The 27019-nt window shown below is 38.9% G+C and overlaps 1 protein-coding gene across 1 annotated transcript in view; it reads left to right on the top strand.

Moving 5' to 3' along the window:
* The window catches only part of LOC128746412 (uncharacterized), a 127593-nt gene that overhangs the window by 58334 nt on the left and 42240 nt on the right, over nucleotides 1-27019 (top strand). Inside the window, exons 3-4 of the mRNA XM_053843460.1 lie at nucleotides 2471-2877; nucleotides 2944-3083. Of these exons, the coding sequence (XP_053699435.1) occupies nucleotides 2471-2877; nucleotides 2944-3083 (547 nt within the window). The remainder of the gene's footprint in view (nucleotides 1-2470; nucleotides 2878-2943; nucleotides 3084-27019) is intronic.

Below are 27019 nucleotides of genomic sequence, written 5' to 3'. Positions count from 1 at the left end.
TGAGTTCAGCTGCGACTTCGTTTATTTCAGTTTTAGAATAATGTCAGTTCAATTTTAATTCGGTGTCAGCTAAGTTGTAACTCAGTTTCAGTTAAGTTTTAGCTTCGTTTTAAATCGGTTCAGCAACAGTTTCAGTTCAGTTTTAGCTATTTTTCAGCATCGTTTTAATTCAGTTTCTGACCAGCTTTGCTGCAGTTCAGTTTTAGCTTCGTTTTAGTTCAGTTTTAATTCAGTTTCATCGAAATAGTAACTCAGATTTGGTTCATTTTCAGAACGGTTTCAGTGCAGTGTTAATTCAGTTTCGGTTTAGTTTCAGTTCAGTTTCAGCTCCATTTTAGTCTAGTCTCAGCTTGGTTTTAGTTTGGTTTCAATTGCGTTTCAGTTCAATTTCAACTTAGTTGTAATTCAGTGTCAGCTTTGTTTTATCAACATCTGTTCTGTTTCAGTTCGGTTTCATTTTGGATTCATTTTAGCATTACAACTCAGTTTCAAATCAGTTTCTGGTTTCGTTTTGATTCAGTTCAAATTTTAGCCATTTTTCAACATCTTATCAGTTCAGTTTCAGAACAGTTTCAACTTTGTTGCAGTTCAGTTTTAGCTCTATTTGAGTTCAGTTTCACCTTCGTATTATTTCAGCTTTAGTTCAGTTTCAGTTAAATAATAAATTCAGTTTTAGTTTAGTTTCAGAACAGTTTCAGTGCAGTGTTAAATCAGTTGCAAACCCAATTTGGATTCATTTTTGCTCCAGCTTCGTTTTATTTCACTCCCAGTTCGGTTTAAATTTCGTTCCAGTTTGGTTTTACTTCAGTTTAGTTTCAGTATAGTTTCAGTTTGGTTTCAGTTCAGTTCCAACTACATTTTAGTTCAGTTTCAAAATGGTATCGGTCTTCAATTTACTTTGGTTTCCACTAAGTTCTAATTCAAGCTCAGTTTAGGTTCAGTTCAGTTTCAGTTTCGCTTTAGTTTCTGTTTAGTTTTATTTTAGTTTCAGTACGATTTCATTTCAGTTGCAGTTCAGTTCTAGCTTAGTTGTAGTTCATTTTCAGTTGAGTTTCAGTGTAGTTTTAATACAGTTTCTGTTTAGCGATTAGTTTCAATTCGGCCTTAGTGATGTGTCAGTTTAGTTTCAGCTTAGTTGAGGAGCCACTTTAGCTTCGTTTCACTTCAGTTTCAGCTCCGTTTGAGTTCAATTTCAGCTTCGTATTATTTCAGTTTTAGAACAATTTCAGTTCAGTTTTAATTCAGTTTCAGCTAAGTTGTAATTCAGTTCCAGTTCAATTACAAACCAGTTTCAGATTAGTTTCAGCTTCATTTTAATTCAGTTTAAGAATGGTTTCAGTTCATTTTTAGTTATTTTATAGCTTCGTTTCAGTACAATTTCAGCTTAGTTGTAGTTAAATTTCAGATCCATTTGAATTAATTTTTAGAACAATTTCAGTTCAGTTTCAACTAAGTTGTAATTCAGTTTTAGTTCAGTTTCAGAACAGTTTCAGTTCGATTTTAATTCAGTTTCAACTAAAGCGTAATTTGGTTTTGAATCAATTTCAGTTTCTGTTCTAACCGCGCGTAGCTTTCGACAAATTACTTTATCCATTAAGATCGATCTTTATCTAGCTCCGCCCTTTCACTAACAACAATTTGTTTGCCGAAATGCTTGTGAAGATGCAGAGGATTCCTTGATCTTCAGTTGCAACAAATATTAAACTAATCTTCCTTTCCATGCCACCAGGATTCGCATCCGGACGTAGCCAGCGTTGGTATTGACAACCATCCGATTTGCTGACACTAGAATTCAACCAATTCCCTTTTATTTCTCGCCCAAAATACACTTTCTTTTGGAATTTTTAAGCCGTATAAACAAGTAGATTATAAAAAATTAACTCAACCGGAGAAAAACGTAATAAAACACTTTTCGAGTGGACACCTGTTTATTGTAAACACTTGTTTTTGACAGATGCAACGAACGCACGGTCACAGTAATCCATGCTTCAATAGTATCAACAGAAGCACATTGGTTAGGTTATGTACATTAATTTCACCTAAACGTGATGTTCGTTGTGCTGCCAACGAAATTGTGTTAAAGTTCAATTTAAATTGAATTCCCGACCGGAATGAGTTAAGCGAAGCGTTCAAACTTACAGCTGATAACCCTGGCACATATCCTTTGAAAGCACAGAAGCAAAATATATCACCAGTAAATAGAAAAATCAATTTTCTGATTCCGCCGCACTCGATTTTCCCGTTTTCCTTTGAAAAAGCATTCCACCCTCACGGTGAACTTTGCTTGCGGTTCTATTGAAAATGAAATGATTGATGGCAACGTGCGGTGAGCCGCTGCTGTCGTGCTGTGCGCAATGTTGTTAGTCAATGGAGCGCATTGCAATTTCATCTGGGATAGACTCCATTGTATTGTCACTTTAACATCATTCTCACTCACACCCGCTCCTTTTCCCTTCTTCTTATTTAACAGAAAACTGCGACGAAATCGAGGAAGACACGCTGAGTTCGAGTGGCAGCAAGCAAAATCTCTCCTCGAAGATGACAAAAACAACCACCTCCTACTGCTTCATGCGCCATCATCAACAACAACAACAACAACAGCAGCAACAACAGCAACCACATCAACCTACGAGCAAACCACCGCACCACGGAAGAAACAATTCCCTGCGGGTGCATCGATCAAACGCCTCCACCATCTCACCGTCGGCTTCGGTTGCATCGATGTTCGCTGCCGGAGGAGTAGGAGGAGGAATCAACAAAAGCACGCTCGGTGGTTCCTGTTCCTCGTTCACCGGCGTACCGACGACGACCATGGTCAACTGCCCAACCGGGAAGTGTCTGCAGCTGAACAGCTGCAGCTGTTGCAGCACCAGCAAAGTAAGTCTAAGTTCCAGAGTCAGAGACCCAAAACTTTGAAGTTTGTTAAATTGTGTCCATTTATAGGATTTTATGAAACACCAAAAGTCACCGGTCTTCAACCGGCAGCGGTCGTCGTCCATTAGCGTTGCCCGGCCCACGCCCGATCTGCATCGCTTTCTGAAGGCAGAAGCACCCCCACAGCAACCGCTGTCCCCCGGGACAAGGTAAGTACCCAAGGTTTGCACAACTAATTCCAAAAAGGAGGGTCGCTAGCCTAAGCCAAAATTAGGACTAAAATGGTGCAAATTTATCAGACTTACGGAGATCATTTATTAAAGCCGTCCTCACTCCGGGGTTCGAGCTATGACCTACTTATTCAATCCGTTGTCACCACATTTTCAATCCACTCAACTTTTATTTTCTTCAACGCACACGCTCGATAAACCGCACGTCACTTGGAAACTCCGTGCCAATCCATCTTGCGGCATTTTATACGCTCCACTTAGCACACACATTGTTTGTACTACGTACCTTAGAGTGCGCGTACCACACGTGTCCTTGGAAGACTTTCCCGAACCCTTTCCATCCACTGGTAAACGATGGATGGTGAAAGGAAAAACTGCTCCCGAAATAGATGGATTGTTTACGGAATCCCTTCGTTCCCGTCCGTCCGTTAGTGTAGTACGGATACATTTTGACAGCAACAATCGTTGAAATTGCAAACCGCGCACACATACCTACATACATAAGCGTATCCATCAAAGCATCAAAGTAAGCGAGGAGGAAGCACACTTCTATTTTACATTCCATCGGTTCCGCCGATTCGTGCTGCGCTGCAGAATTCGTTGGCAACCAAAAAAACATTAGTTGAGTTGTGTGCAAGGCACGACCGCATGGTTAACGTAGGATTATAGTGGCAGCACCTACAGACCGACCGGATGTGGGCACATCAAACTCTCCAATGAAACTATTTTGACTAAACAATGCTTAATAATTGCTCAAAAGTTTACAAGTTACTGTTTTGCATTATATTCATTGATATATTTATTAATCTATTGAAGCAAAAACCTTCAAAATAAATTGGTTTCTGTGATTTTCGATTCAAAAATGTCGATTTAACTTTTCAATAACAAATGTTAACAGTTCTGATAAGAACTGATTGGCTTAGTGAAGTTTGCATGAGCTAAATGTCATAATATGTGCTCTTTCATTTGTGACTTTCGCTTCATATTTCCACGACAAATTTTGATGATGAAAGACTAGGAAATTGACTTTAAAATGCTTAGCAATGGTGAGCCGGTGATGTCAGATCAGATCTACGAATTTATCAAGCAGGACGTATCGACGGATTTTCATTAACTTCCCTGAAATTGTTGAAAACTTCTTTCAGTTACAAAATTCTTGTTCTACTTACTTGAATTGGCTTTAGTCTTTTTACGCGACAATCGAAAACGGTTGGACAGTTAAGCCTTCAGAGAACACAACAATAAGGCGACGAATAGAAATCTTGATTACGTAAAAACGGCAACGAGGAAACGCCGTGAAGACGACGAAAATGCAATAAAAATAAAAAGTGATGAAAATACGATGAGAAGTTGAGAAAGAGACAACGAAAAGCGACAAAAATACGACGGTAACAAGATAAAAATGCGATACCACGACGCCAAAACAGCGACAAAGGGTCGACGAAACATGCTCAATGACAATTAAAGAACGATGAAAAGATAGTAAAAAGGTAACAATTTTATTGTCAAAACATGGACAAGAGTGACAACGAAAACACGGCGAAACGACGCCAAAGCCCTAGCCCTAACCCTAGCCCTAGCCCTAGCCCTAGCCCTAGCCCTAGCCCTAGCCCTTGCCCTAGCCCTAGCCCTAGCCCTAGCCCTAGCCCTAGCCCTAGCCCTAGCCCTAGCCCTAGCCCTAGCCCTAGCCCTAGCCCTAGCCCTAGCCCTAGCCCTAGCCCTAGCCCTAGCCCTAGCCCTAGCCCTAGCCCTAGCCCTAGCCCTAGCCCTAGCCCTAGCCCTAGCCCTAGCCCTAGCCCTAGCCCTAGCCCTAGCCCTAGCCCTAGCCCTAGCCCTAGCCCTAGCCCTAGCCCTAGCCCTAGCCCTAGCCCTAGCCCTAGCCCTAGCCCTAGCCCTAGCCCTAGCCCTAGCCCTAGCCCTAGCCCTAGTCCTAGCCCTAGCCCTAGCCCCAGCCCTAGCCCTAGCCCTAGCCCTAGCCCTAGCCCTAGCCCTAGCCCTAGCCCTAGCCCTAGCCCTAGCCCTAGCCCTAGCCCTAGCCCTAGCCCTAGCCCTAGCCCTAGCCCTAGCCCTAGCCCTAGCCCTAGCCCTAGCCCTAGCCCTAGCCCTAGCCCTAGCCCTAGCCCTAGCCCTAGCCCTAGCCCTAGCCCTAGCCCTAGCCCTAGCCCTAGCCCTAGCCCTAGCCCTAGCCCTAGCCCTAGCCCTAGCCCTAGCCCTAGCCCTAGCCCTAGCCCTAGCCCTAGCCCTAGCCCTAGCCCTAGCCCTAGCCCTAGCCCTAGCCCTAGCCCTAGCCCTAGCCCTAGCCCTAGCCCTAGCCCTAGCCCTAGCCCTAGCCCTAGCCCTAGCCCTAGCCCTAGCCCTAGCCCTAGCCCTAGCCCTAGCCCTAGCCCTAGCCCTAGCCCTAGCCCTAGCCCTAGCCCTAGCCCTAGCCCTAGCCCTAGCCCTAGCCCTAGCCCTAGCCCTAGCCCTAGCCCTAGCCCTAGCCCTAGCCCTAGCCCTAACCCTCCAATTCAGAACCAAGCTCAAGTTTAGATCCAAAGCCCAAGTTCACATCCAAACTTAAGTTCAGATCCCAACCGATTCCAAGTCCGAGCACAAGTTCAAATTAAGTCGTGTCTAGATCGCGACGCTCCACATTTTTATACTGTTCTATAGTTTTTTGTTCGTTTTTCTAGCCAATATTATGGGGGTAAAACTGTGTCAATACAATACAGGCCGCCAAACCAGCAACAAAAAGTCGACAAAAACAACCCAAAGCAAGAACAAAAATGCGACAGAGAAATGACAACAATACGAAGACAACGACATGAAGAAGGACAACAAAAGGACGACGAAAAGAAGCCAAAACAGCGATAAAAAACACTACTTAAATACGACAATGCAAACAAGAAACACGACAGAAAGACGTTTAAAAGTGTCTAAATAAAGAAGACGACGAAAACGGCAAAATTCGATGAAAAAGCGACAAAAATGCCAATAGTAGACTTCAAAAACGATAAACAGACAACGGAAATACGGTGAAATGGTGGCAAAAAGACCATAAAAAGACGACAAAAATATGGCAGAAAGATGACAAAAAGACGACGTATACGAATAGAAGAATACAAAGATATGCCAAAAATAATCGAAACGGTATCGAAAAGACAACAACGAGATGACGAAAAAGAGACGATAAACAAAGACAAAAAATCAAACAATCAAAAAGTTTCAAAAAGAGACAGAAAGACGATGAAAGAACGACGAAAAAACTGTAAAAAGACAGCTTTTCATTGTCTTGATAGCAAACAGGACGGCAATAAAACTGCAAAACAGACGAAAGGCCCCCAAAATAAACGGTGAAACGATAACAAAAGACGACCGAAAGATGACAACGGAAAAAGGAAGAAAAGACGACTGTAAGATTGCAAAGCAGCAACAAAAACACCGAAAAAGCGCCGAAAAAATCAACAGAAAATGCCGAAAACGAAGTTCGAAAAAACGACGAATGAACAAACGGCTACATGAGCTACATGCTGAAGACAATGAAAAGCCGACAAAAAAACTCGATAAAAAGACGTTTAAAGATCGTTAAAAACATGACAAAACATGCCGAAAACAAGATGAAAATATGACGAATATACAGAAGGCAGAAAGCCGACAGCATGACGACGAAAAGAAGCCAAATCAGCGATAAAAATGGCAAAAAGCCGTCAAAAAAAAACAACAAAAACAGAAAACACGACAAAAAATAATTCAGAAAGCGTAAAAAGACGACAAAAACGACGAAACGACAATGAGGAAAACAACGTTTTGGTTGCTTTTTTTCAGTACGCCAGCTTCTGGCTTTGTGACGGTTTTAAAGACGATCGTTTTTTGTGGCAGTTTGGGTTGTCTTCCAAAGGTACAGGACAGCGAGAAAAGGTGCCAAAGGGTTATGATGAAAATACAACAAAAAGCGAAAAAAATCGACAAAATGACAAAGCCAAAACAGCAACAGAAAACATGACAACAACGATAAAAAGTCGTTGAAAAAAGTAACGAAAAACAGAGTAACAAAATGACAAAAAGACGACGACGACGAATGTGACGTAAATATGGCAAAACGACTACGGAGAGGTGACAGAACAAGACACCGAAACGTGTCGAATAAACAACAAAAAATAACCGAAGAGAACATAAGAACGACGAAAAGACAGTAAGTAGATGGCAACAAGGCGGCAAAAAGATAACGAAAAAGTGATGACAACTAGGCGAAAAGCTGATGAAAATAAAAGACGAAAAACGGGCAAAAAATATGATGAAAGGACACCGAAAAACGCCAGAAAAATGAAAAAAAATATGAAAAAACGACGAAAATAATTTTAATAGATATAGAAATGGCGATAAAGAGACGAATGAATGACAGCCAAAAAGCGACAAAAGATGCTAAAACGGACTCCTATTCTCTGTCACATTTTTCTCCTTTTGCATCTCGTTTGACCTCTTTTTACTGTTCCTCACTTCCACTATCGATTTTATTTTTTCTCTTTCGTTATTCTTCTCTTCCTTTTTGATTTCACTTGTTTTCGGTTTCGTTTTCCTCCGCATTCTTGTCCATTTTTTATATCTTTTTTTTTCTGTCCCGTCTCGTCTAAAATTTATCTCGTTTTCCTTCCTTTTTATCCCATTTTACCTTTTTCTGCCCGCTGATTTCTATTTCTTTGTTTCTCTTCCTTTCCTAACCCGATTTTTAGCCCTTTTTTTGTTTTTTCCTTCCGTTTTTTGTCATTTCTTCTTATTGTCACATTTCGCGTTTTTTCGGTGCCGATTTTTGCCTTTTCCTCCCTTTTAACTCTTTTTCTATTTTTTTCATTTCCGTCCATTCCGTTCATCCTCTTATTATGCCCTCTTTTTCCCATCTTTCTTTCTCACCTTTCTCTATTTACATCCCTTTTGACCTCTTTTCCCCGTTTTTCTTGTTTCCTCTATCCGTTTTCTTTTTTCTCTCGCTATTCTTCTCTTCCTTTTTGATTTCACTTATTTTCTGTTCAGTTTTCCTCCATTCTTGTCCCTTTTTCCCGCTCCCCACCCCACTCTTATACTCTTTTCTTTTCTGTCCCATCTTGTTTCAAAATTATCTCGTTTTCCCTCTTTTTAATCCCATGTTTTCTATTTTCTGTCCGCTGGTTTCTCTTTCTTTATTTCTCTTCCTTTCCTAACCTGATTTTTAATTGTTTTATCATCTATTTTTATTGTTTTATGTCATTTTTTGTTTCGTTTCGTTTTTTTCTTTTTTTCGGTCCCGGTTTTCGCCTTCTTCCCTGTTCTTCAACCTATTATGTCCTCGTTATGTTTTTTCTTTTCTGTTTTATCCCTTTTGTTTAGACGATTTCATATTTTTCTCTCCATTTTTCTGTTCGTTCTCCTGCTCCCGTATTTCCTCTTTTTTCTTCATTTTGTTCTCTATTTCTCTCCCTTTTTTGTCCCGTTTTCCCATTTCCTGTCCCATAATTCTCCTTTTACATCCCATTTGACCTTTCCCGTTTTCCGCGATTCCTCTATCGGTTTTCTTTTTTCTCTCTCTCTCTCGCTGTTCGTCTCCTCCCGGTTGGTTTCACTTGTTTTCCCTCACGTTTTCCACCTTTTCTGTAAAGTTTTTCCCCGATTTCTGCCCGCTATTTTCCTCCTCTCGATTTTTAGCTCTTTTTTGTCTTTTCCTTCCCGTTTTTTAGCATTTTCTGTCCCATTTCATGTTATTTATTTTTTCCCTAACTCTTTTTCTATTTTTTTCGTTTTCGTTTCTTCAATTCTTCCTCTTATTATGTTCTCCTTTTCCATCATGTTCTGTTTTACTTTTCTGTTTTATCTTTTTTTCCTACCGTTTTCAGATTTTTCTCTTCATTTTCGTCTTTTTCTGCTCTCGTTTCACCTGCTCCCGCATTTACTCTTTTTCTTTTCCTCTTTTTCTATCCCCCTTTTCCTCCTTTTCAGTTCTTTTATCATCATTTTCTTTTCCGTTCTCCGCGTTTACTTTATCATTTTCAGTTCTTTTATTCCTCGTTTTGGGACGAACCAACCACCGGCTTCGTTCTCTCTTTTTTGTCCAGCGTTCTCTTTTTCTTCGGTTCGTTTTTCATGTTTCTCTTTTCTTCATTTTTCCGTTTTCTATCCCATCTTTCTCTTATATCCCCTCTTTGACCTCTTTTAACCGTTTTCTCGTTTCCTCTATAGATTTTCTTTTTTCTATCGCGCTATTCTTCGCTTTCCTTGTGTTTTCACTTGTTTTCCTTTCCGTTTACCCATTCGTGTCTTGTTTTGCTTCTTTTTCTCTCCCGTTTTTTACCTTATCTGTCCAGGTTTTTTCTTGTTCTATTCCGTTTTTCCTCTCTTTGTCTCGTTTTCCCTCCTATTTATTCAATTTTTTCTTTTTTCTGCCCCTGCCCATTTCTGTTATTTTTCAAATCTGATTTTACATCGTTTTTGCAGTTTTCTTTCCCGTTTTCTGTCATCTTTTGTCCCGTTTCGTCCGTTTTCATTTTTCAGTCCTGATTTCCGCCTTTTTCCCCTTTATAACTTTTTTCTATTTTTTTCATTTTCGTCTGTTTCGTTCTTCCTCTTATCATGCCGTTCTTTTTTATTACGTTGTACTTCTTTTCCGTTTTATCCCTTATCTCTACCGTTTTCCAATTTTTTTTCTCCATTTTTAACTTTTTCTGTTCTCGTTTCGACGGTTCCCGTATTTTGTTTTCCTCCTTTTCTGTTCATTTTGTCCTCGTTTTCTTTTCCATTTTCTGTATTTTCTTCGTCGTTTTTTTTTCATTACGACTTCTTATATTTTTCGTTCTGTCTCGTTTTTGACCAACCGTCCCTTTTTTGTTTTTGCTTCCCACTTTTTGTTCTCATTTTATGACCCGTTCACCCCCCCCCCCCCCCCACCCCCACTCTCCCCCTCTTTCTCTACTTTCACGTTTTCTTCGTTTTTGTTTTTTATGCCAGTTTTTATCTCTCGCATTTCCGCCCTTTCTATCCTGTTTGTGCAGTATTTGTCACGTTTTTCTTCGTGCTCGTTTCCATTTTTTCTTTTTCTGGAGCGCAGTTCATCATCTGTGATTATCCTTCGTACATTTAGTTACATTTTCATAAGAAACAGACGTCAAAATACGACGCCAAACAGACGTAGAGATGACAAAAATCATGAATCATGAAAAGCTAACAATAATACGACAGAGAGGTGACAAAAATACGACGGAAGGGCGTAGAAAAGACAACAATTAGAGAACGAAAAGACGAAGAGAGCAGCAATTAAACGAGAAAAAGATAACGAAGAAGCAACGAGAAGACAGCAAAAAATGTTTTTTTTTTGTTTTGATTATAGTCACTTTAACAGCTTAGGTCATTCGTGACTTCTGCGAGTCAACAAAAAATGATAAACAGATGCAAAAAAACGGTAAAGAGACGTAAAAGACAGCAAAACAGCGACTGGAAGTATCAAAAAAGACTACAAATAATGATAAAAAGAACCCCTTAAGAACAATCTAACGCCTCAAAAGACGATAAAAAATAACGGCAAATCGCTGTATTTGAAAACGAGGTAAAGATGTTAGAAAGCTAGTTGTTAAAAAGAATTAAAAGAACGAAAAATGACTGACAGAAGTTAAAAAGGCAACAAAAACACGACAAGACGACAGGCGACAGTGAACACAAAAAAGAAAAAGATGACAAACATACGATAAAGAGATTACCAAAACATGATGAGCATAAAAAGCAACATAAAAAAACAAAGAAACATGAAAAAACAACAAAAAACATCAAAAAGGAGACAAAACATGCTAAAAAACTGTGCACAGATGTCAAATATACGACAGAAAGACGACATAAGAACAACAAAAAGACGGTTATTTTATCAACAAAAAATGGCATGATGAAAGAATGGCAATAAGTAACGAAAAGTCAACAACAAAAAGGCGACAAAACGACAAGACACCAATAAGAAAAGGAAAAGACAGCAAATAAGCTACAAAAACATGACGAAGAAAGGGTGAAAAGACAACTGAAAGATGACGAAAAACGATGACAAAGAGCCGAAATGGCGAGGAGAAAAGACGGTCGCCACAAGCCACAGCTAAAATGCCAAAAAACACAAATAGATGCTGACAAAGCGCTGAATAAAAACGGGAAAACAGTGACAAACAACGTTAAAAAAGATTACAAATGACGATAGAATAACGCCATTAAGAGCAACCAAAAATGGCACGAAACTCTGAAAGCCCGTGCCGGTTTTTCTGAAGATGGCCAAAAGTATTCAGGAGGCCGAAACGCGTCACGTAGAAAACAAACACAGCACCTTTATTTCGTCGAAAAGAATCCAAAAATCCCATATCATAATTTATTACGGTGCTTTAACGTCCAAACAGACGATAAAGATGCTAACAAATCGCTGAAAACGTAGTTTTCAGCCTTTTCTTTGGTGTTTTGTACCATCAACTTAACTTAACCTAAAACTGAAATGAATTGGTTTTAAATTGGGCTTTAAACTAGGCTTGAAATGTCACCCTATTAAAGTAAGCCGTAGTCCTACGTCAAAAATGTACTGAAAATAGGCGGTGAACGTTGCAAAAACGGTTGGAAAGGTGCGGCCGCGATTGTGCCAGCTAGCTACAGAGGTGATGGGCAAAATCGGCGTACATGTTTGGGTGCAAAAAAACCTGCTGGAAAACACCGGAAACGGTGTGTAACAATGTTGGCAACGAACGGGGCGAAGCCGCCGCCGCCAACGCCGCCTGCTGTGTGTGTTGTTGTTTAGATTTAGCTCACGTTTCGGCAATGTACCTTTCTTCCAACCGACGCCGACGGGACGCCACCGACTCTTCGAAAGAAAAGCGAGAACCGAACCCCTGGCTGGGCTCCAGCAGACGAACTCCGACTGCAAATTGTTTATTGAGAAGTCAGATTCGTCTTTATTACCTTGGGTTTTGCTTTTTTTTTATTTTGGGGGTTTATTTATAAGATTTTCATACTGCGACGTGTTTTGGTAGCGTAATTTTTAGGCATTTCGGCATCCGATGGAAACGCACGGTTGCCTACTACGATGACGGGGACGGCCGTGGCCGTCAATCCAAGCGAGCGCACGTTCAAAACCGTCAAATCACGGAAAAGTTTACAAATCACTTTCCGATGATGATGATAATGGTTGTTTTTTGCTGCCCAGCAGCGAAGCTGCCAGCAGAGAGGTGAATGCTTTGTTTGCACTTCACCGGGCACCGCGCACCGGTGAGGTTTGACCCCCAGAGCAAGAGAATGGCGCCACATCGATTGTGCGATTCGACTGACGAAAGACCTAATTTTAGCCCCGTACAGTCCAGTCCAGTCCAGTCGTACATACAGGTCGGCCCACAAGCGAAAGGCTAATCCAAAACAGAAAAGCGCAGTGATCGACTGGCTACGGTTCGTTCCGGACGACCGACGGTATTGGAAAACTTGTAAATTGTAAACTTCCGCTGAGATTTCTCCGTTTCGGTTCCGTTGGGGCATGCAGTGCAGTCGGGTATGTTTGCGTTTCGGTCCATCAGAACCGGCGGCGGCGGCATCGTGGTAAGCCTACAGGCTGCTTGTAATGCAAAAGTTGCCATCAAAAAAGTGAGGTTAGTGAAGATGGTGTCCCAGTCCGGGTGGTATAGTGTAAGTGTGACGACTAGCAAGCACTGCAACTGAGTAGCTTATAGCCTGTTTGACGAGTGGTGTTTATTGTGCTGAACTATTTTCATTACTATTAATCCGTTATTCAAGCTCTAGCGCTAGCGCTAGCAATCATGGCATGATATTAAACAACTTTCCAGAAGATGTGCCGGAAGCTTTTTCTAGGTTTATAGAAATCAACAGTTTTATAACTTATGCCATTATGCCGGAACTCAATCTCGGAAGGAACGTCCGTTGTCCAGACAGCACAGTCTGAAATAGACTCGAGTGGGAGCAACTGTTACGGATCGATAGGATTGCACTATCCTCGCAATTACACTTACCATTGGTTACGATCTACGAAGGTCAAATTCTTTCATGAACTTTTACCGTGAGTCCGTCAAGAAATAATCCGAAACTTTACCGAAATCACCTGCTTGAGTTATCTGGGTGAATTCTCCAAACAAGTTATAAATCAGGTCGGTTCTTTCTGAAACTAATAGAGATTATATTATTTTATTACCACTAGTTATTTCCGTCTTTTATCTGAACACATCTTTTATATAATATAAAGATATAACAAAGCTTACGTTCACTCACAGGCGCGGCTTACTTCGATCTTCTGGCATGCTTTCATTCCAAAACCAATACGTTCTCAAATGGGTAGATATTTTACTGATTATTACTGAAAAGAGAAGCTTCTAACCTCTTGACGTCAACCACCAAGGCTCGAATGTGACGTAAGCGAATTGAATTTCGATGATAGGTTCAACTCACTTATCCACTCTCTTCACATGTTTAATATGCAGCTGTTTTTAACCCAACGATCCATCTGAAAGCTCTACAAAGTCGAACTTTTACGGTTATAGCTTCCTAAAGCAAAATGGTTTTTATGTTTGTTTCTTCCTGTTGCTTGAACCGATAGACGGGGCCAGCTGCGTTCAAGGTTGTAGCCATGCAACTATGTTGAGGAAGAAGATATTGATTATTCATCGAAGGTAATAGCAATTTTTGACGGGGGACTACCTCTTACAAAAAAGTTTAGGTGTAAAAAAGGAGTAAGGTTTTGAACGCAAATAAATTCAGCCATTTATCAATCAATTCAAACGATATTTAAATCAATCGATCTCAAATTTTTGTACGATCTAAATAATGTAACAAGAATAATATATTTTTGGAAATTCATTATTAAAAATTCCAAAAACGTCAAGCATTTTCATACTTGATGAGTCTAAACTGATGAGTATAAATCTTAAAGCGTACTTTTGTTTCCCAGCCAAGTGACGACAACTGTATGCAGCAACGATTTTATTTATTTTAGTGTTTAATCTCAACTTTCTCTACTCAACTCAACTCAACTACTCTCTACTCTCTACTCTCTACTCTCTACTCTCTACTCTCTACTCTCTACTCTCTACTCTCTACTCTCTACTCTCTACTCTCTACTCTCTACTCTCTACTCTCTACTCTCTACTCTCTACTCTCTACTCTCTACTCTCTACTCTCTACTCTCTACTCTCTACTCTCTACTCTCTACTCTCTACTCTCTACTCTCTACTCTCTACTCTCTACTCTCTACTCTCTACTCTCTACTCTCTACTCTCTACTCTCTACTCTCTACTCTCTACTCTCTACTCTCTACTCTCTACTCTCTACTCTCTACTCTCTACTCTCTACTCTCTACTCTCTACTCTCTACTCTCTACTCTCTACTCTCTACTCTCTACTCTCTACTCTCTACTCTCTACTCTCTACTCTCTACTCTCTACTCTCTACTCTCTACTCTCTACTCTCTACTCTCTACTCTCGACTCTTCACATGATCTTCCATAAGACCTTTGATTTCACCTTTTAAGGAAATATAGCCACACGTGTATTCTCATCGAAACTGAACTTATTTTATGTGAGAAATATCGATTAATTGTTATTTGAATTACCTTTACGTCCGGAATAGCAGCAATCGGTTTCCCAATCAAAAAATATCCAGGAATAAATTGTGTACATCTCTACGTGTGGTGTTTAACGCTTTTTATACCATCCTCCCAGGTCCCACCAGAGTTGAGTAAACGGGGAGCAATTAAAATACGCACTTTGATAGCTCCACTAACCATGATTTCGCGATTTTGCTAATCGTAGGGCCTTTCTCAACCGGAATGACTCCGTTTCTGTGAAATGATTTGCTGACAGAATTTTGGAAAGAATGCAAAAGTTTCCGTCTTGAATCTCAAGAAGTCATCCATAATCCACTGGATATCCATCCCAAATCCATCCGTAATTCATTCAAAATCCATTCAAAATTCGTACGGAATCCTCTCAAAATCCATTGTTTATTGTAAAATCCATTGGAAAGCCATTCCAAATCCATTCAAAATATCCATTGTTTTTTTTTTTTTGTTAAATCCATTCGAAATCCATTGTTTATAAGAAATCCATTCAAAATCCACTCGAAATCCATTCAAAATCTATTGTTTTTTGTGAAATCCATTCGAAATCCACTCAAAATTCATTCGAAATCTATTCAAAATCGGTTCGAAATCCACTCAAATTCCACTAATTATTGAGAAATCCATTCGAAATCCATTGTTTTTAAGAAATTCATTCAAAATCCATTCGAATCCATCGGAATCAGCTTTTTTCTGAGAAATTTTTTCCAAATCCACTCAAAACCCATTGTTTATTATGAAATCCATTCGAAATTCACTCGAAATCCTTTGTTTTTAAGAAATCGTCCATTTAAAATCCACTCGAAATCAGCTGTTTTTGAGAAATCCATTCCAAATGCACTCAATCTATTTTTTATTGTGAAATCCTTTCGAAATCAATTCGCATTTCAGTCGTAATTCATTCAATATACCTTCCAAATCTATTTCGATCCATTCAAATTCGAAATCCATTCGAAATCTATTCAAAATTTCTACGGAATCCCCCCGAAGTTCATTGTTTATTGTCAAATCCATTCAAAATCCATTCGCAATTCATTCGAAATCCATTGTTTATTGTGAAATCCATTCAAAATCCATTGTTTATAAGAAACCCATTCAAAATCCACTCGAAATCAGCTTTTTTTTTTGAGAAATCCATTCCAAATTCACTTAAAATCCATTGTTTATTGTGAAATCCATTCGAAATACACTCAAAATTCACTCCAAATCTACTTAAAATCCTTTGTTTTTAAAAAATCCATACAAAATCCATTCGAATCCACTCGAAATCAGCATTTTTTTAGAAATCCATTCCAAATCCTATCAAAATCCACTGTTTATTGTGAAATCCATTCGAAATGCACTCGAAAATCACTCAAAATCCATTCTTTACTGTGAAATCTCTTCGAAATCTTTTCAAAATCTTTTCGAAATCCACGCAAGTTGCGTTTTTGTTTGTAAAATCCATTCGAAATGCATTTAAGAAATCCATTCAAAATCCACTTCAAATTCATTCCAAATCCTTTCAAAATCCATTGTTTTTTGTGAAATCTCTTCGAAATCCTTTCAAAATCTATTCGAAATCCACTCGAGTTCCGTTGATTTTTTCTCTTTTTTATGTAAAATCCATTCGAAATGCATTTGAAATCCCTTGTTTTTAAGAATTCCACTGGAAATCCATTCTAAATCCTTTCAAAATCCATTGTTTTTTTTTTGTAAAATCCATCCGAAATCCGTTCAAAATTTATTCGAAATCCACTCGAATTCCATTATTTTTTTGTGAAATCCATTCAAAATCCACTCGAAACCCGTTCAAAATCCACTATTTTTCGTGAAATCCACTCAAAATCCATTCGAAATCCGTTCAAAATCTATTCGAAATGCACACGAATTCCACTGATATTTGAGAAATCCATTCGAAATCCATTTTTTTAAGAGATTCATTCGAAATCAGCATTTGGTTTTTAGAAATCCATTCCAAATTCTCTCAAAATCCACTGTTTATTGTAAAATCCATTCGAAATGCACTCGACAATCACTCAAAATCCATTCGAAATCCATTCAAAATCAATTGTGAAATTTGTGAAATCTCTTATTGTGAAATCTCTTCGAAATACTTTCGAAATCCACTCGAGTTCCGTTGTTTTTTTTTTTTTGTTTTTGTTTGTTCCGTTCGAAATGCATTTCAAATCTATTGTTTTTAGGAATTCCACTCAAAGTCCACTCGAAATCCATTCCAAATTCTTTCAAAATCCATTGTTTTTTGTGTAATACATTTGTAATCCATTCAAAAGCTATTCTAAATCCACTCGAACTACATTATTTTCTGGGAAATCCATTCTTCAAAATCTATTGTTTTTAAAAACAATCCATTCAAAATCCAATGTTTTTCGTGAAATCCACTCAAAATCCATTCGAAATCCAATCAAAATTTATTCGAAATCCATTCAAATACCACTGATATTTGAGAAATCCATTCGAAATCTATTTCTTTTAAGAGATTCATCCGAAATCCAAACGAATCCATTCGAAATCAGCATTTTTTTAGAAATGCACTCGAAATCCATAGGAAATTCACTCAAAATTCTTTGTTTTTAAGAAATCTATTCAAAATCCATTCTAATCCATTCGAAATCAGCTGTGTTTGAGAAATCCATACAAAATCCATTCAAAATCCACTGTTTATTGTGAAATACATTCGAAATGCACTCGAAAATCACTCAAAATTAATTGTTTATTGTGAAATCTCTTCGAAATCCTTTCAAAATCTTTTCGAAATCCTCTCAAGTTCGGTTGATTTTTTCTTTTCTTTTTTTGTAAAATCCATTTGATATGTATTTGAAATCCATTGTTTTTGAGAAATTCCATTCCAAATCCTTTCAAAATCCATTGTTTTTTAGTAAAATCCATCCGAAATTCTTCCAAAATCTATTCGAAATCCACTCGAATTTCATCATTTTCGTGAAATCCACTCAAAATTCATTCGAAATCCGTTTAAAATCTATTCGAAATCCACTCGAATACCACTGATATTTGAGAAATCCATTCGAATTCCATTTTTTAAGAGATTCATCCGAAATCCATTCGAATCTACTGGACATCAGCATTTTTTTTAGAAATCCATTCCAAATCCACTCAAAATCCATTGTTTATTGTGAAATCCATTTGAAATGCACTCGAAATCCGTTCAAAATCCACTCGAAAGCCATTCAAAATCCATTGTTTTTCGTGGAATCCACTCAAAATCCACACGAATACCACTGATATTTGAGAAATCCATTGTTTATAAGAGATTCATTCAAAACCCATTCGAATCCACGCGAAATCAGCATTTTTTTAGAAATCCATACAAAATCCACTGTTTATTATGAAATCCATTCGAAATGCACTCGAAATCAATTGTTTTTCCATTCATTTCCTTTCAAAATCAATTGTTTATTGTGAAATCTCTTCGAAATCCTTTCAAAATCTTTTCGAAATCCACTCGAGTTCCGTTGAATTTTTCTTTTTTATTTTTTTTTTTTTTTTTGTAAAATCCATTTGAAATGCATTTGTAATCCATTACTTTTAAGAATTCCACTCAAAATCCACTCGAAATCCATTCAAAATCCATTATTTTTCGAGAATCTGCTCAAAATACATTCAAATTCATTTGGTTTTTTTGTGAAATCTATTCAAAATCCATTGTTTTTCGTGAAATTCATTCGAAATCCACTCAAAATCCATTCGAAATCCACTCGAATTTCACTGATATTTGAGAAATCCATTCGAAATCAGCGTATTTTTTTTTAGAAATCCAATCCAAATCCACTCAAAATCTATTGTTTATCGTGAAATCCTTTCTCCGGCAGACACTTCGTACTGTACCTTTCCTCGTTCACCGCAAGCCGTCCAGTGTCAACTAGGCTTTGTCATCCGTTATGACCACGACACCGCGCATCACCAGAAAGATGTTCTTCATAAGCACTTTCAACCGCTCCTTCTACCTAGGAATAGGTGACCTATTCCTGCTCAAACACGCATAAAAATGTCCATTTTGGCCAGGTACTTCTTCACTGTTTGGCCGGTTGCTTCGATATCCCAGTGCAAGGAGCAGAATGAAAAGGCCTCCTTGTTCTCGATCTTCAGTCTCTGCTGCATTTTACGGTCGGACGGCCGAAACCAGGCTTCCGTTCGTCGATCTTACCTTTCTCCAGCAGAGAGAGAAGGTTGTACAAGCTGGATCGACTATATCCGGCGGATACGAAGTACCACACGATGTCCAACTTCTTTGCTCCGCGGTCGAGCTGGCAGTGTGTGAACAAAGCATCCAGCTTAGCGTAGCTGCTTGACTGTTTTCTCCATGGCCGCTGCAAATCAAGTGAAAGCGCTGTTGATTTTTTCTGTACGGACCGGATGCAGAGGGGAATTCACCACCAGGTGGCAGGGTAATCGCATTATAGATCTCTAAAATCAGTCAATTTTTTTAACGCTATTTGGTTGGGAACCAAACCTTTTGATTAAAATGTAGGAGTGTTTGTTTGAGCTATATAATTAAATGTTTAAAATTGGTTGAATTAAGCTAGTCAACCAATAAATAAAGTTTTTGGGGTTCTAATGATAAGTGAAGCGTATGTATTTAATGTATTTATTTTAACAACAATCATCAAAGAACACACATTTTCGTTATATGACTTATTTTTATTGATTTTTCTATTCCTTTTCCTCTCTTTTTTGTTCCATTTTTCCTCTTTTTCTGTGCTGCTTTTCTTTTTTTGATTTTTCCTCCTTTCCTGTCCCTTTTATCTGTTCCACTTCCGCTTCTCTGCTACTTTTTCTTGATTTTTTGTTCGCGTTTGACCTCTTTTTCTGTTTTTCTCTTGCCACCTGGTCTGTTTCTTTTCTCTTTTTTGTTCCGTTTATTTCTTTTGCTTCGTTTTTTTGTATTTTCTTTTTTTCTCACTTTTTTTCTAATTTTTTCCCGTTTTTCGTTTTTTCTGTTCACATTTTACGCCTGTTCGTTCGCGTTTTTCCTCTTTTATAAAAACCTTCCTTAGCTTGTTTCAGTTCTGTTTTTAATTTCCAGTTGTTATAAAGCAGTTGTGGCAACTGATTTAGAACCAATTTCAGTCGTAGGTAAATAAGTTTCTCCAACTAAAAGCACCACAAGTGTGCTGCTTGGACTTTTTCTGTCACGTGTTTTCTCTGTCTCTATCCCACTGTTCCTCTTTTTAAGTTCCGTTTTTCTACTTATTTCTCTTTCCCGAGTTCTCTTTTTGCTCGGTCATTCTCATCCACTCTTATCCTGTCCCGCTCTTTTTTTCTTCTGTTTTTTTTTTGTTCTACTGTCACATTTTTGCTCAGGTTTTATCCACATTTTCTGTTCTTAGTATATCTCTTTGTGTACTCATTATTCTTCCTTTCTGTTCTCTCCTTTTGTGTCATTTTCTTCTTGTTACGTGCCCTCTCTTTCTGTCACGTTCCGATTTTTCATGCCGTTTTCCTCTTTTTTTCCGGTTTCCCTTTTACCTGTCTTACTTTACTTACCTTTCTTTTGTGCTCCTGTTTTCTCTGTTACATTCTCTGCTCTGGGTATTTTTTTGTCACTCACTTCACTTTGTCACTTTCCTCTTCCATATTCGCGTTTGTTCCCATTTGGTGAAGAACCAAAAATGAATTAACTTCCCAGGCTTGTGACAACTGTATGCATACGATTTCATTTATTTCGTTCTCTACTCTCTACTCTCTACTCTCTACTCTCTACTCTCTACTCTCTGCTCTCTGCTCTCTGCTCTCTGCTCTCTGCTCTCTGCTCTCTGCTCTCTGCTCTCTGCTCTCTGCTCTCTGCTCTCTGCTCTCTGCTCTCTGCTCTCTGCTCTCTGCTCTCTGCTCTCTGCTCTCTGCTCTCTGCTCTCTGCTCTCTGCTCTCTGCTCTCTGCTCTCTGCTCTCTGCTCTCTGCTCTCTGCTCTCTGCTCTCTGCTCTCTGCTCTCTGCTCTCTGCTCTCTACTCTTTACTCTCTACTCTCTACTCTCTACTCTCTGCTGTCTGCTCTCTACATAATCTTCCAAAAGTCACAATCTACTCTAGAAATATCTACCAAACATAACCTTCAAAAGACACAATCTTCCAAAAGCCACAATTTTATAGCTAATCGTTTGATTTCGCTTTCAGAGGTTAACAGAGTATAGCCACATTCTCTTGTATTCTCTTCGGAACTGAACTTCATGCAAGCGAGTTTTTCAAGCAGAAAATATCCAGGAATAAAAGGTGTACTTGAGAAGGGTAATCATCTTTTTGTCATCATTGATCCCAACACTCTATACGTTAGGTGTTTAACGCTTTCTATACCAGCCTCCCACGTCCCACCAGAATTGAGTAAACGGGGAGCAATTAAAATACGCACTTTGACAGCACCACTAACCATAATTTCGCGACGTTGTTGATCGTAGAGCCTTTCTCAACTGGAATGACTTCGTTTCGGTGATGTGGATTTTGGAAAAACTTCAAAAGTTTCCGCCCTGAATCTCAAAAAGTTACCCATTTATCTCATTTTTTCTCCTTCTCCTCCGCCCGCTTTTCGTCCTCTTTTTCACTTTTCTGTCTGCATTTTCCCTGATTTTTTATTCGCATTTGACCTCTTTTTCTGTTTGCTTATTCTGTTTCTTTTCTCTTTTTATCTCCTCCCTTTTCATTTCGGTTTTTCTCTCCTCTTTTTCTCTCCGGTTTCTCCTACTATTTTTTCTCCACTTTTCCTTTTGTCCTCTTCAACTATTTCCCTTTTTTATTTTTCTTTCCTGCAATTTTTTTCCTCTTTTCCTGTTATATGTTTCGCTGTTTATGCATATTACATACGTTTCGTTTTTCTTCTTTTTCCTTTTTCCCGCTTCCTCTTTTTCCTCGTCCATTCTCCGTTCATTCGCTCTTACTCTGTTCTGTTCTTTTTCTTCTCCGTTTCTTTCTTGTGCTGTCCCATTTTTACTCAGTATTTCTCCACCTTTTTGTTTTCATTATACCTCTTCGTGTATTCTTTATTCTTCTTGTTTTGTGCTGTTTTTCCTCATTTTCTGCAACATTTCCATTATTTGTAACACTCGCTTTTTCATTTAGTGTTCCCCTTTTTTGGGTTTTCGTTTTTCTCTTGCATTTTCATCTGTTTCTAACTTCTTTTTCCTACTTTTCTGTTTCCTTTTCCACATTCCCGTTTACTCCCGTTGTGTGAAGAATTAAAAATGGATGAACTGGGAAAAAATATATGCAAACCGTGAAAAATAATTCACTAGCAGGTTCTTCTATACCAGTAAATGAGAGATTCTTTCATTTAAGGACAAGGTCGTCAGAGTCCATTTATGGCAGTCAGTGTGGCACCGAATATCACCCTTCCCTTCCCTTCTTCAGTGTATCAACATGCTCCCATAGACTCGGGAAACCATCACAAAAAATAAAATTAGTTCAACTAACCTGCTAGCTGTAATCAGATCTTGCAACTGTAAGTTCTATACATTGCATTCTATAGGTTCTGTTACTTTTTGGGGCATAACTTACACTAAATACTGAGATTTCTGCCCAATTAAAATTCATCACTATATTTTCACTTTTTCGCCGTCGACTTTTCTTTAATTTTTTTCGGCCGTTCCATTCATCACATCACTCGCGAAACTTAACTTGATACACAGAAAACTTAAATTTACCACCCGAACAGTTATTTAGTAAGATATTATAATGATTTTTCCCAAACTGTTCACTTGAATTGATATGAAAAACTTTACTTCGTTCCGATTGCAATTCCGAATCCGCGACCGTCGTTGTTGATACGTTACCAAGGAAACGGGAGTGATGCCATATTTACGTTGAGCATGAAATTGGCCAATCATTTTCGCTATTAAATTAACGGTCGTAAAGTATCGAAAATATACTTATAAAATTCTGTGATAATAAAATTCACCGTAAACAACATTTTATGTGATAAAATTACTGTCGGATCTAGTTCGACAGCAAAAAAGGATACCCGATTCTACGTTTCATAATTGTTCATAACAGATTGTTTCCTACTACTAGCAACTTGGCATAAACAAAACGATAGTGGAAACAAGTACTGAAATCAGTAAAAAAGCAGCTGGCCTCTAACGACCTTCACCTTAATTCCACTACTATGGAACTGGTAAATTATTTTCCTTCAAAGTACTCGAAAACTTAGAGAAAAATAAGAAGAGTGTTAACTCAACATAAATAATTCTTTTGGCAATTTTATTTTCCCGTTTTAACTCTTTATCTGAATGCCTTTTTCTTCCTTTACTGCTTCGTATATCTTCTTTTCGGTCCCGATTTGTCTTTTTATCTATCACATTTTCCTACCTTTTCTGTCTCTTTTAATTTTCTTTCTTTTTTATTTTAACATTTTACCTTCCTTCCTGTACACATTTAACCTGTTCGCTTCCGTATTGCCTCTTTATTTGTTCTTTTTCCTAAGCCGTTTTCATGTTTTTCCTGCGCGTTTTAATCTTTTTCTCTCCTGGTCTTTTTCGATACTATTTTTTTTCTTTTCCTGTCCGTTCTTCCTCTTTTCTCCCATCAATTATTGTGAACTAACTATACGCATTTCACTCACGCCTTGCAGGCTTTATCAGTGTTTGTTTTCCTAAGTTATTGACCAGAAGAATAACTTTACGCAAAACTCCTTCCATACATGCCCAATATCAATCGTTATAATTTCACACTTTTATTGGCGTTCCAGCAGAACAAAGAAAACTTTCGTACCACCTTTTGTTACAATAATAGAATATGATTCGAAAAGCTCCCACAATAAATTTCAATAATAGCAACTGTATAAGATCATTTTCTCCACGAACCGCCCATGCGTTGAAAAGATATATAAAACCTAACCTGAAAAACGCGCCCGTTACTGTCCTAACGGTCGCTGTTCGTTATCGTCCTGTTGTAGTACCTACCCGCCTAGTGCATCCTTGAGAATCTCAGCACGTCCAGTGGGAGATTACGACGGCCACTCTACTGCTGTGCGCTGTCCGCCCCCACTCCCGGGCGGGGGCGAAACCGAATGCTAGAATGTTATTGCTATGCTGGCTGCGCTAACAATCATCTCATCAGCTTTCTCCTGGACGATGATGCTCTTACGGTGTGTACGGAGTGCACACATCCTGGGAAATTATACCCCATTCATTGTGCTTGCGGACCACCGCAGGGCGCGCACACACAGATGTGCAGTGCATAAAGTGGCCAGCCCAGCCAGCAAGGTACCGGGGAGTAGCGAACACACGTGCCGAACACGTTCTGGCTGGAATGTCCGCGATGTGATGCGGTGGTGCGGTGGCAGTCCACCGCTTGCTTGGACCCGCTGCTGGCTGGAAGGTGAAAGGTGGTGGTAATTTCCTATCTGTAGAAACTAAACCCCAGCAGGTGGCAATCGAAGCGTGCCCGGAATTGTAAAGTGCATGTAATGCTTACAAGCCATTTGCCTTTTTTATCCATCAAAATATCATCACAATTCGCCACTTGATAGAAATGTTTGAGATGGTGGAAGCTGAGCGAGCCACTTATCACCGGAAAGCAGCGATACGTATACCGAATGACGTCGGAAAATCCAGTTGCGGTTTGTGCATTATCTTTCATCTGACACCAGCAAAAGTGGGATGGTGAAGCAAAACTGGATGTCACGTCCAGAGGTTTAATGCGCATCAAACAGACAAAAAGTGTTGTTTTTTTGCAAGAAATTCCTCCAACTGCTGATAAATGTGACGATGTTTGTGACGTGTTTGGTTTAATGTTTAAGAAGACGACCTTAAACAACAAAGTTTAGAAACAGAAATAAATTAACCTCATCGTAGAGCTGTCAACCGGTCGTGTTTTTCATCCTGTCGGGAAGCTAACATCATCCGACACTCTTTGACTGAGTAGCAGTTTAGTTTCATCCACCGGCACCGGCTCGGATTCACCCGCTGGAAGATAAGACCTGGGGGGCTCGTCAGTTCAGAGCAACTTGTTGCACTCTTCACTGCATCATCGACCGACAGACCGGTTCGTGGGAAGCTGCTTATCATCTTACCCTCGCACAAACTGGTCCGAAGTGGGTGAAAACTACGGGCGCACTCGATGTCACGTGCAATGGATTATTCGATGACAGAGAATCAGTTTCAAATCTCTTCAATCTCCATCAGAATGACTCTTTTGGAGTGTAAATATAGTTACTATTTCACGCTTTTTGTTTGGATTGTTTTTTCCCGTGTTTCTTTAACGTCGACGTATTGAAACTATAGCGGCACAGCCTACTTTGATACTCAAGTGTGGTTGTTGTTAGGAGCAACGCAATTTTGATCCATTACGATACCAAGTCTCGATAAACAGTTGAAAAGAGCGAATCAACCAAACGTAAACAAACCGAGTGAGAGGGTTTTTTTGCTGGAGAATGATAGGAAAACGAACCCTCACTCGGTTTGTTTACATTTGATTGATTGGCCCTTTTCAATTGTTTATCGAGAAGTGGACTCCACGTTCCTGTGCGTGGACAACCGTGGACATTGACTCAACACCCAGTCCCCTCTCATATTTGTCCACGTGGATATTTTCTTATGCAAAATTTAAGGAACAAAAAAAACAAACCTATATTGTAAACATAAAAAAACGAAGTAAGAATGATGAAAACTGAAGAGCAAAACGAAATACGATAAGTATAGAACGAAAAACGATTATCGAAAGATCATAAACTAAAGAATAAGAGCTACTAATAGCGAAAGATGGAAAACGAAGCATGGAATATAGCAAAAAACGAAGAAAGCTGGGCAAAAAAACAAAAGTTAAGGAAGAAAGACGAAAAAATGGCGAAAAGATGATAAACAGGAGCCAAAAATTGGACAAAAAGACGGCGAAATAAGACAAAACAAAGTAAAACCAAGCCACAAAAAGCCAAAAACGACGACAAAGAAGGCAAAAAGAGGATGAAGAAATAGACAAAAAGACAACGAAAGGACCTAAAAAATGCCATAAAAACAAAAGAAGCAACAGAAAGACAAAGGCAAGACGAAAAATTGACGAAAAACCGACGAAGAAACGGTGAAATGACGATGAACTGGAGACGCAAAAAAAATTTAAAAAGCCAAAAATACAAAAAGACGTTAGAAAATTGTCAAAAACAAACTGCAAAAGGACGAAGCATAGACCACAAAACGACGACAAACAATAAATAAAAGGCGATGACAAAGATAGCGATAAAACGATGAAGGACCGTTGATGAACGGACGACGAAGAAATGGCGACGAATATATGATTAAGAAACGACAAGATGAGAAGCGAAGAGACGACAGCTTGAGGACGACAAAAATACAAAACGACAGCAAAATGACAAAAAAAAATGCCAAAAAACAATGAAAACGACGTTACAAAAAAAACGCCAAAAAACGACGGAACGACGACGAAAGAATGTCGAAAAGAGAATAGAAGGGCAACGAATAGACAGCAAAAAGACGTAACCAAAAACCAAAAAAGTAACGAAAAAATAGTGAGAAGACGACGACGACGGGCAAAAAGACAAACAGACGACGCCAATACGATAGCGAAACAGCAAAAGAATGATTAATAAACAGCAAAAAGAAGCATAGACAACAGAAAGACAAAGACAAGACGAACAAATGACAACAAAACGACGAAAAAACGATGAAAAAACGATGAGCAAGCGTCGAAAACTCACCAAAAGAAAGCGAAATACGACAAAAATAGCTTTATAAAAAGCCGAAAAACAAAAGGCGACGAAAAAGAAGTTGGAAAATCGGCAGCAAAAAGACGAACCATAGGACACGAAACGGTGATGAGAAGAGAATTAAAGGTGACAAAGATGGCGAAAAGACAATGAAAACACAACGAAGAAACGGCAAGAGAACGTTGCAAAACGAAGAGACGACAGCGAAAAGATGTCAAAAATTCCTCCAAAAAAACAATGAATATGACGTCGAAAAACCAATAAAAACGACGGAGAGGCGACGAAAGAGTGGCGAATAGACAATAAGAGGGCAACGAACAGACAGTAAAAAGATGGAGAAATGACGATGAAGAGACAATTGCACGGCGATGAAAATATAATGAAAATAATAATAAAAAGATGACGACAAGGCAAAAAGACAGCAAGACGATGCAAATACGACGGAGAAGCGACAACAAAAAGAAAAAGAGATAACATCAAGAAAAATAAACAAAAAGAAAGAAGACAACAGACAGACGAAGACAAGACGAAAATGACCGACGAAGAAACGGTAAAAAACGATGAACAGGTGTCCAAAATTCGTCAGCAAGACCGTGAATTACGACAAAGAGACGAAGTATAGGCCACGGAACGATGACGAAGAGAGAAAAAAAATGCAACGAAACGATGACAAAGATGGC

The sequence above is a fragment of the Sabethes cyaneus genome, chromosome 1 (genome assembly GCF_943734655.1).
Source record: "Sabethes cyaneus chromosome 1, idSabCyanKW18_F2, whole genome shotgun sequence".
Classification (NCBI taxonomy): domain Eukaryota; kingdom Metazoa; phylum Arthropoda; class Insecta; order Diptera; family Culicidae; genus Sabethes; species Sabethes cyaneus.
This window is presented reverse-complemented; position numbering and strand designations above follow the sequence as displayed.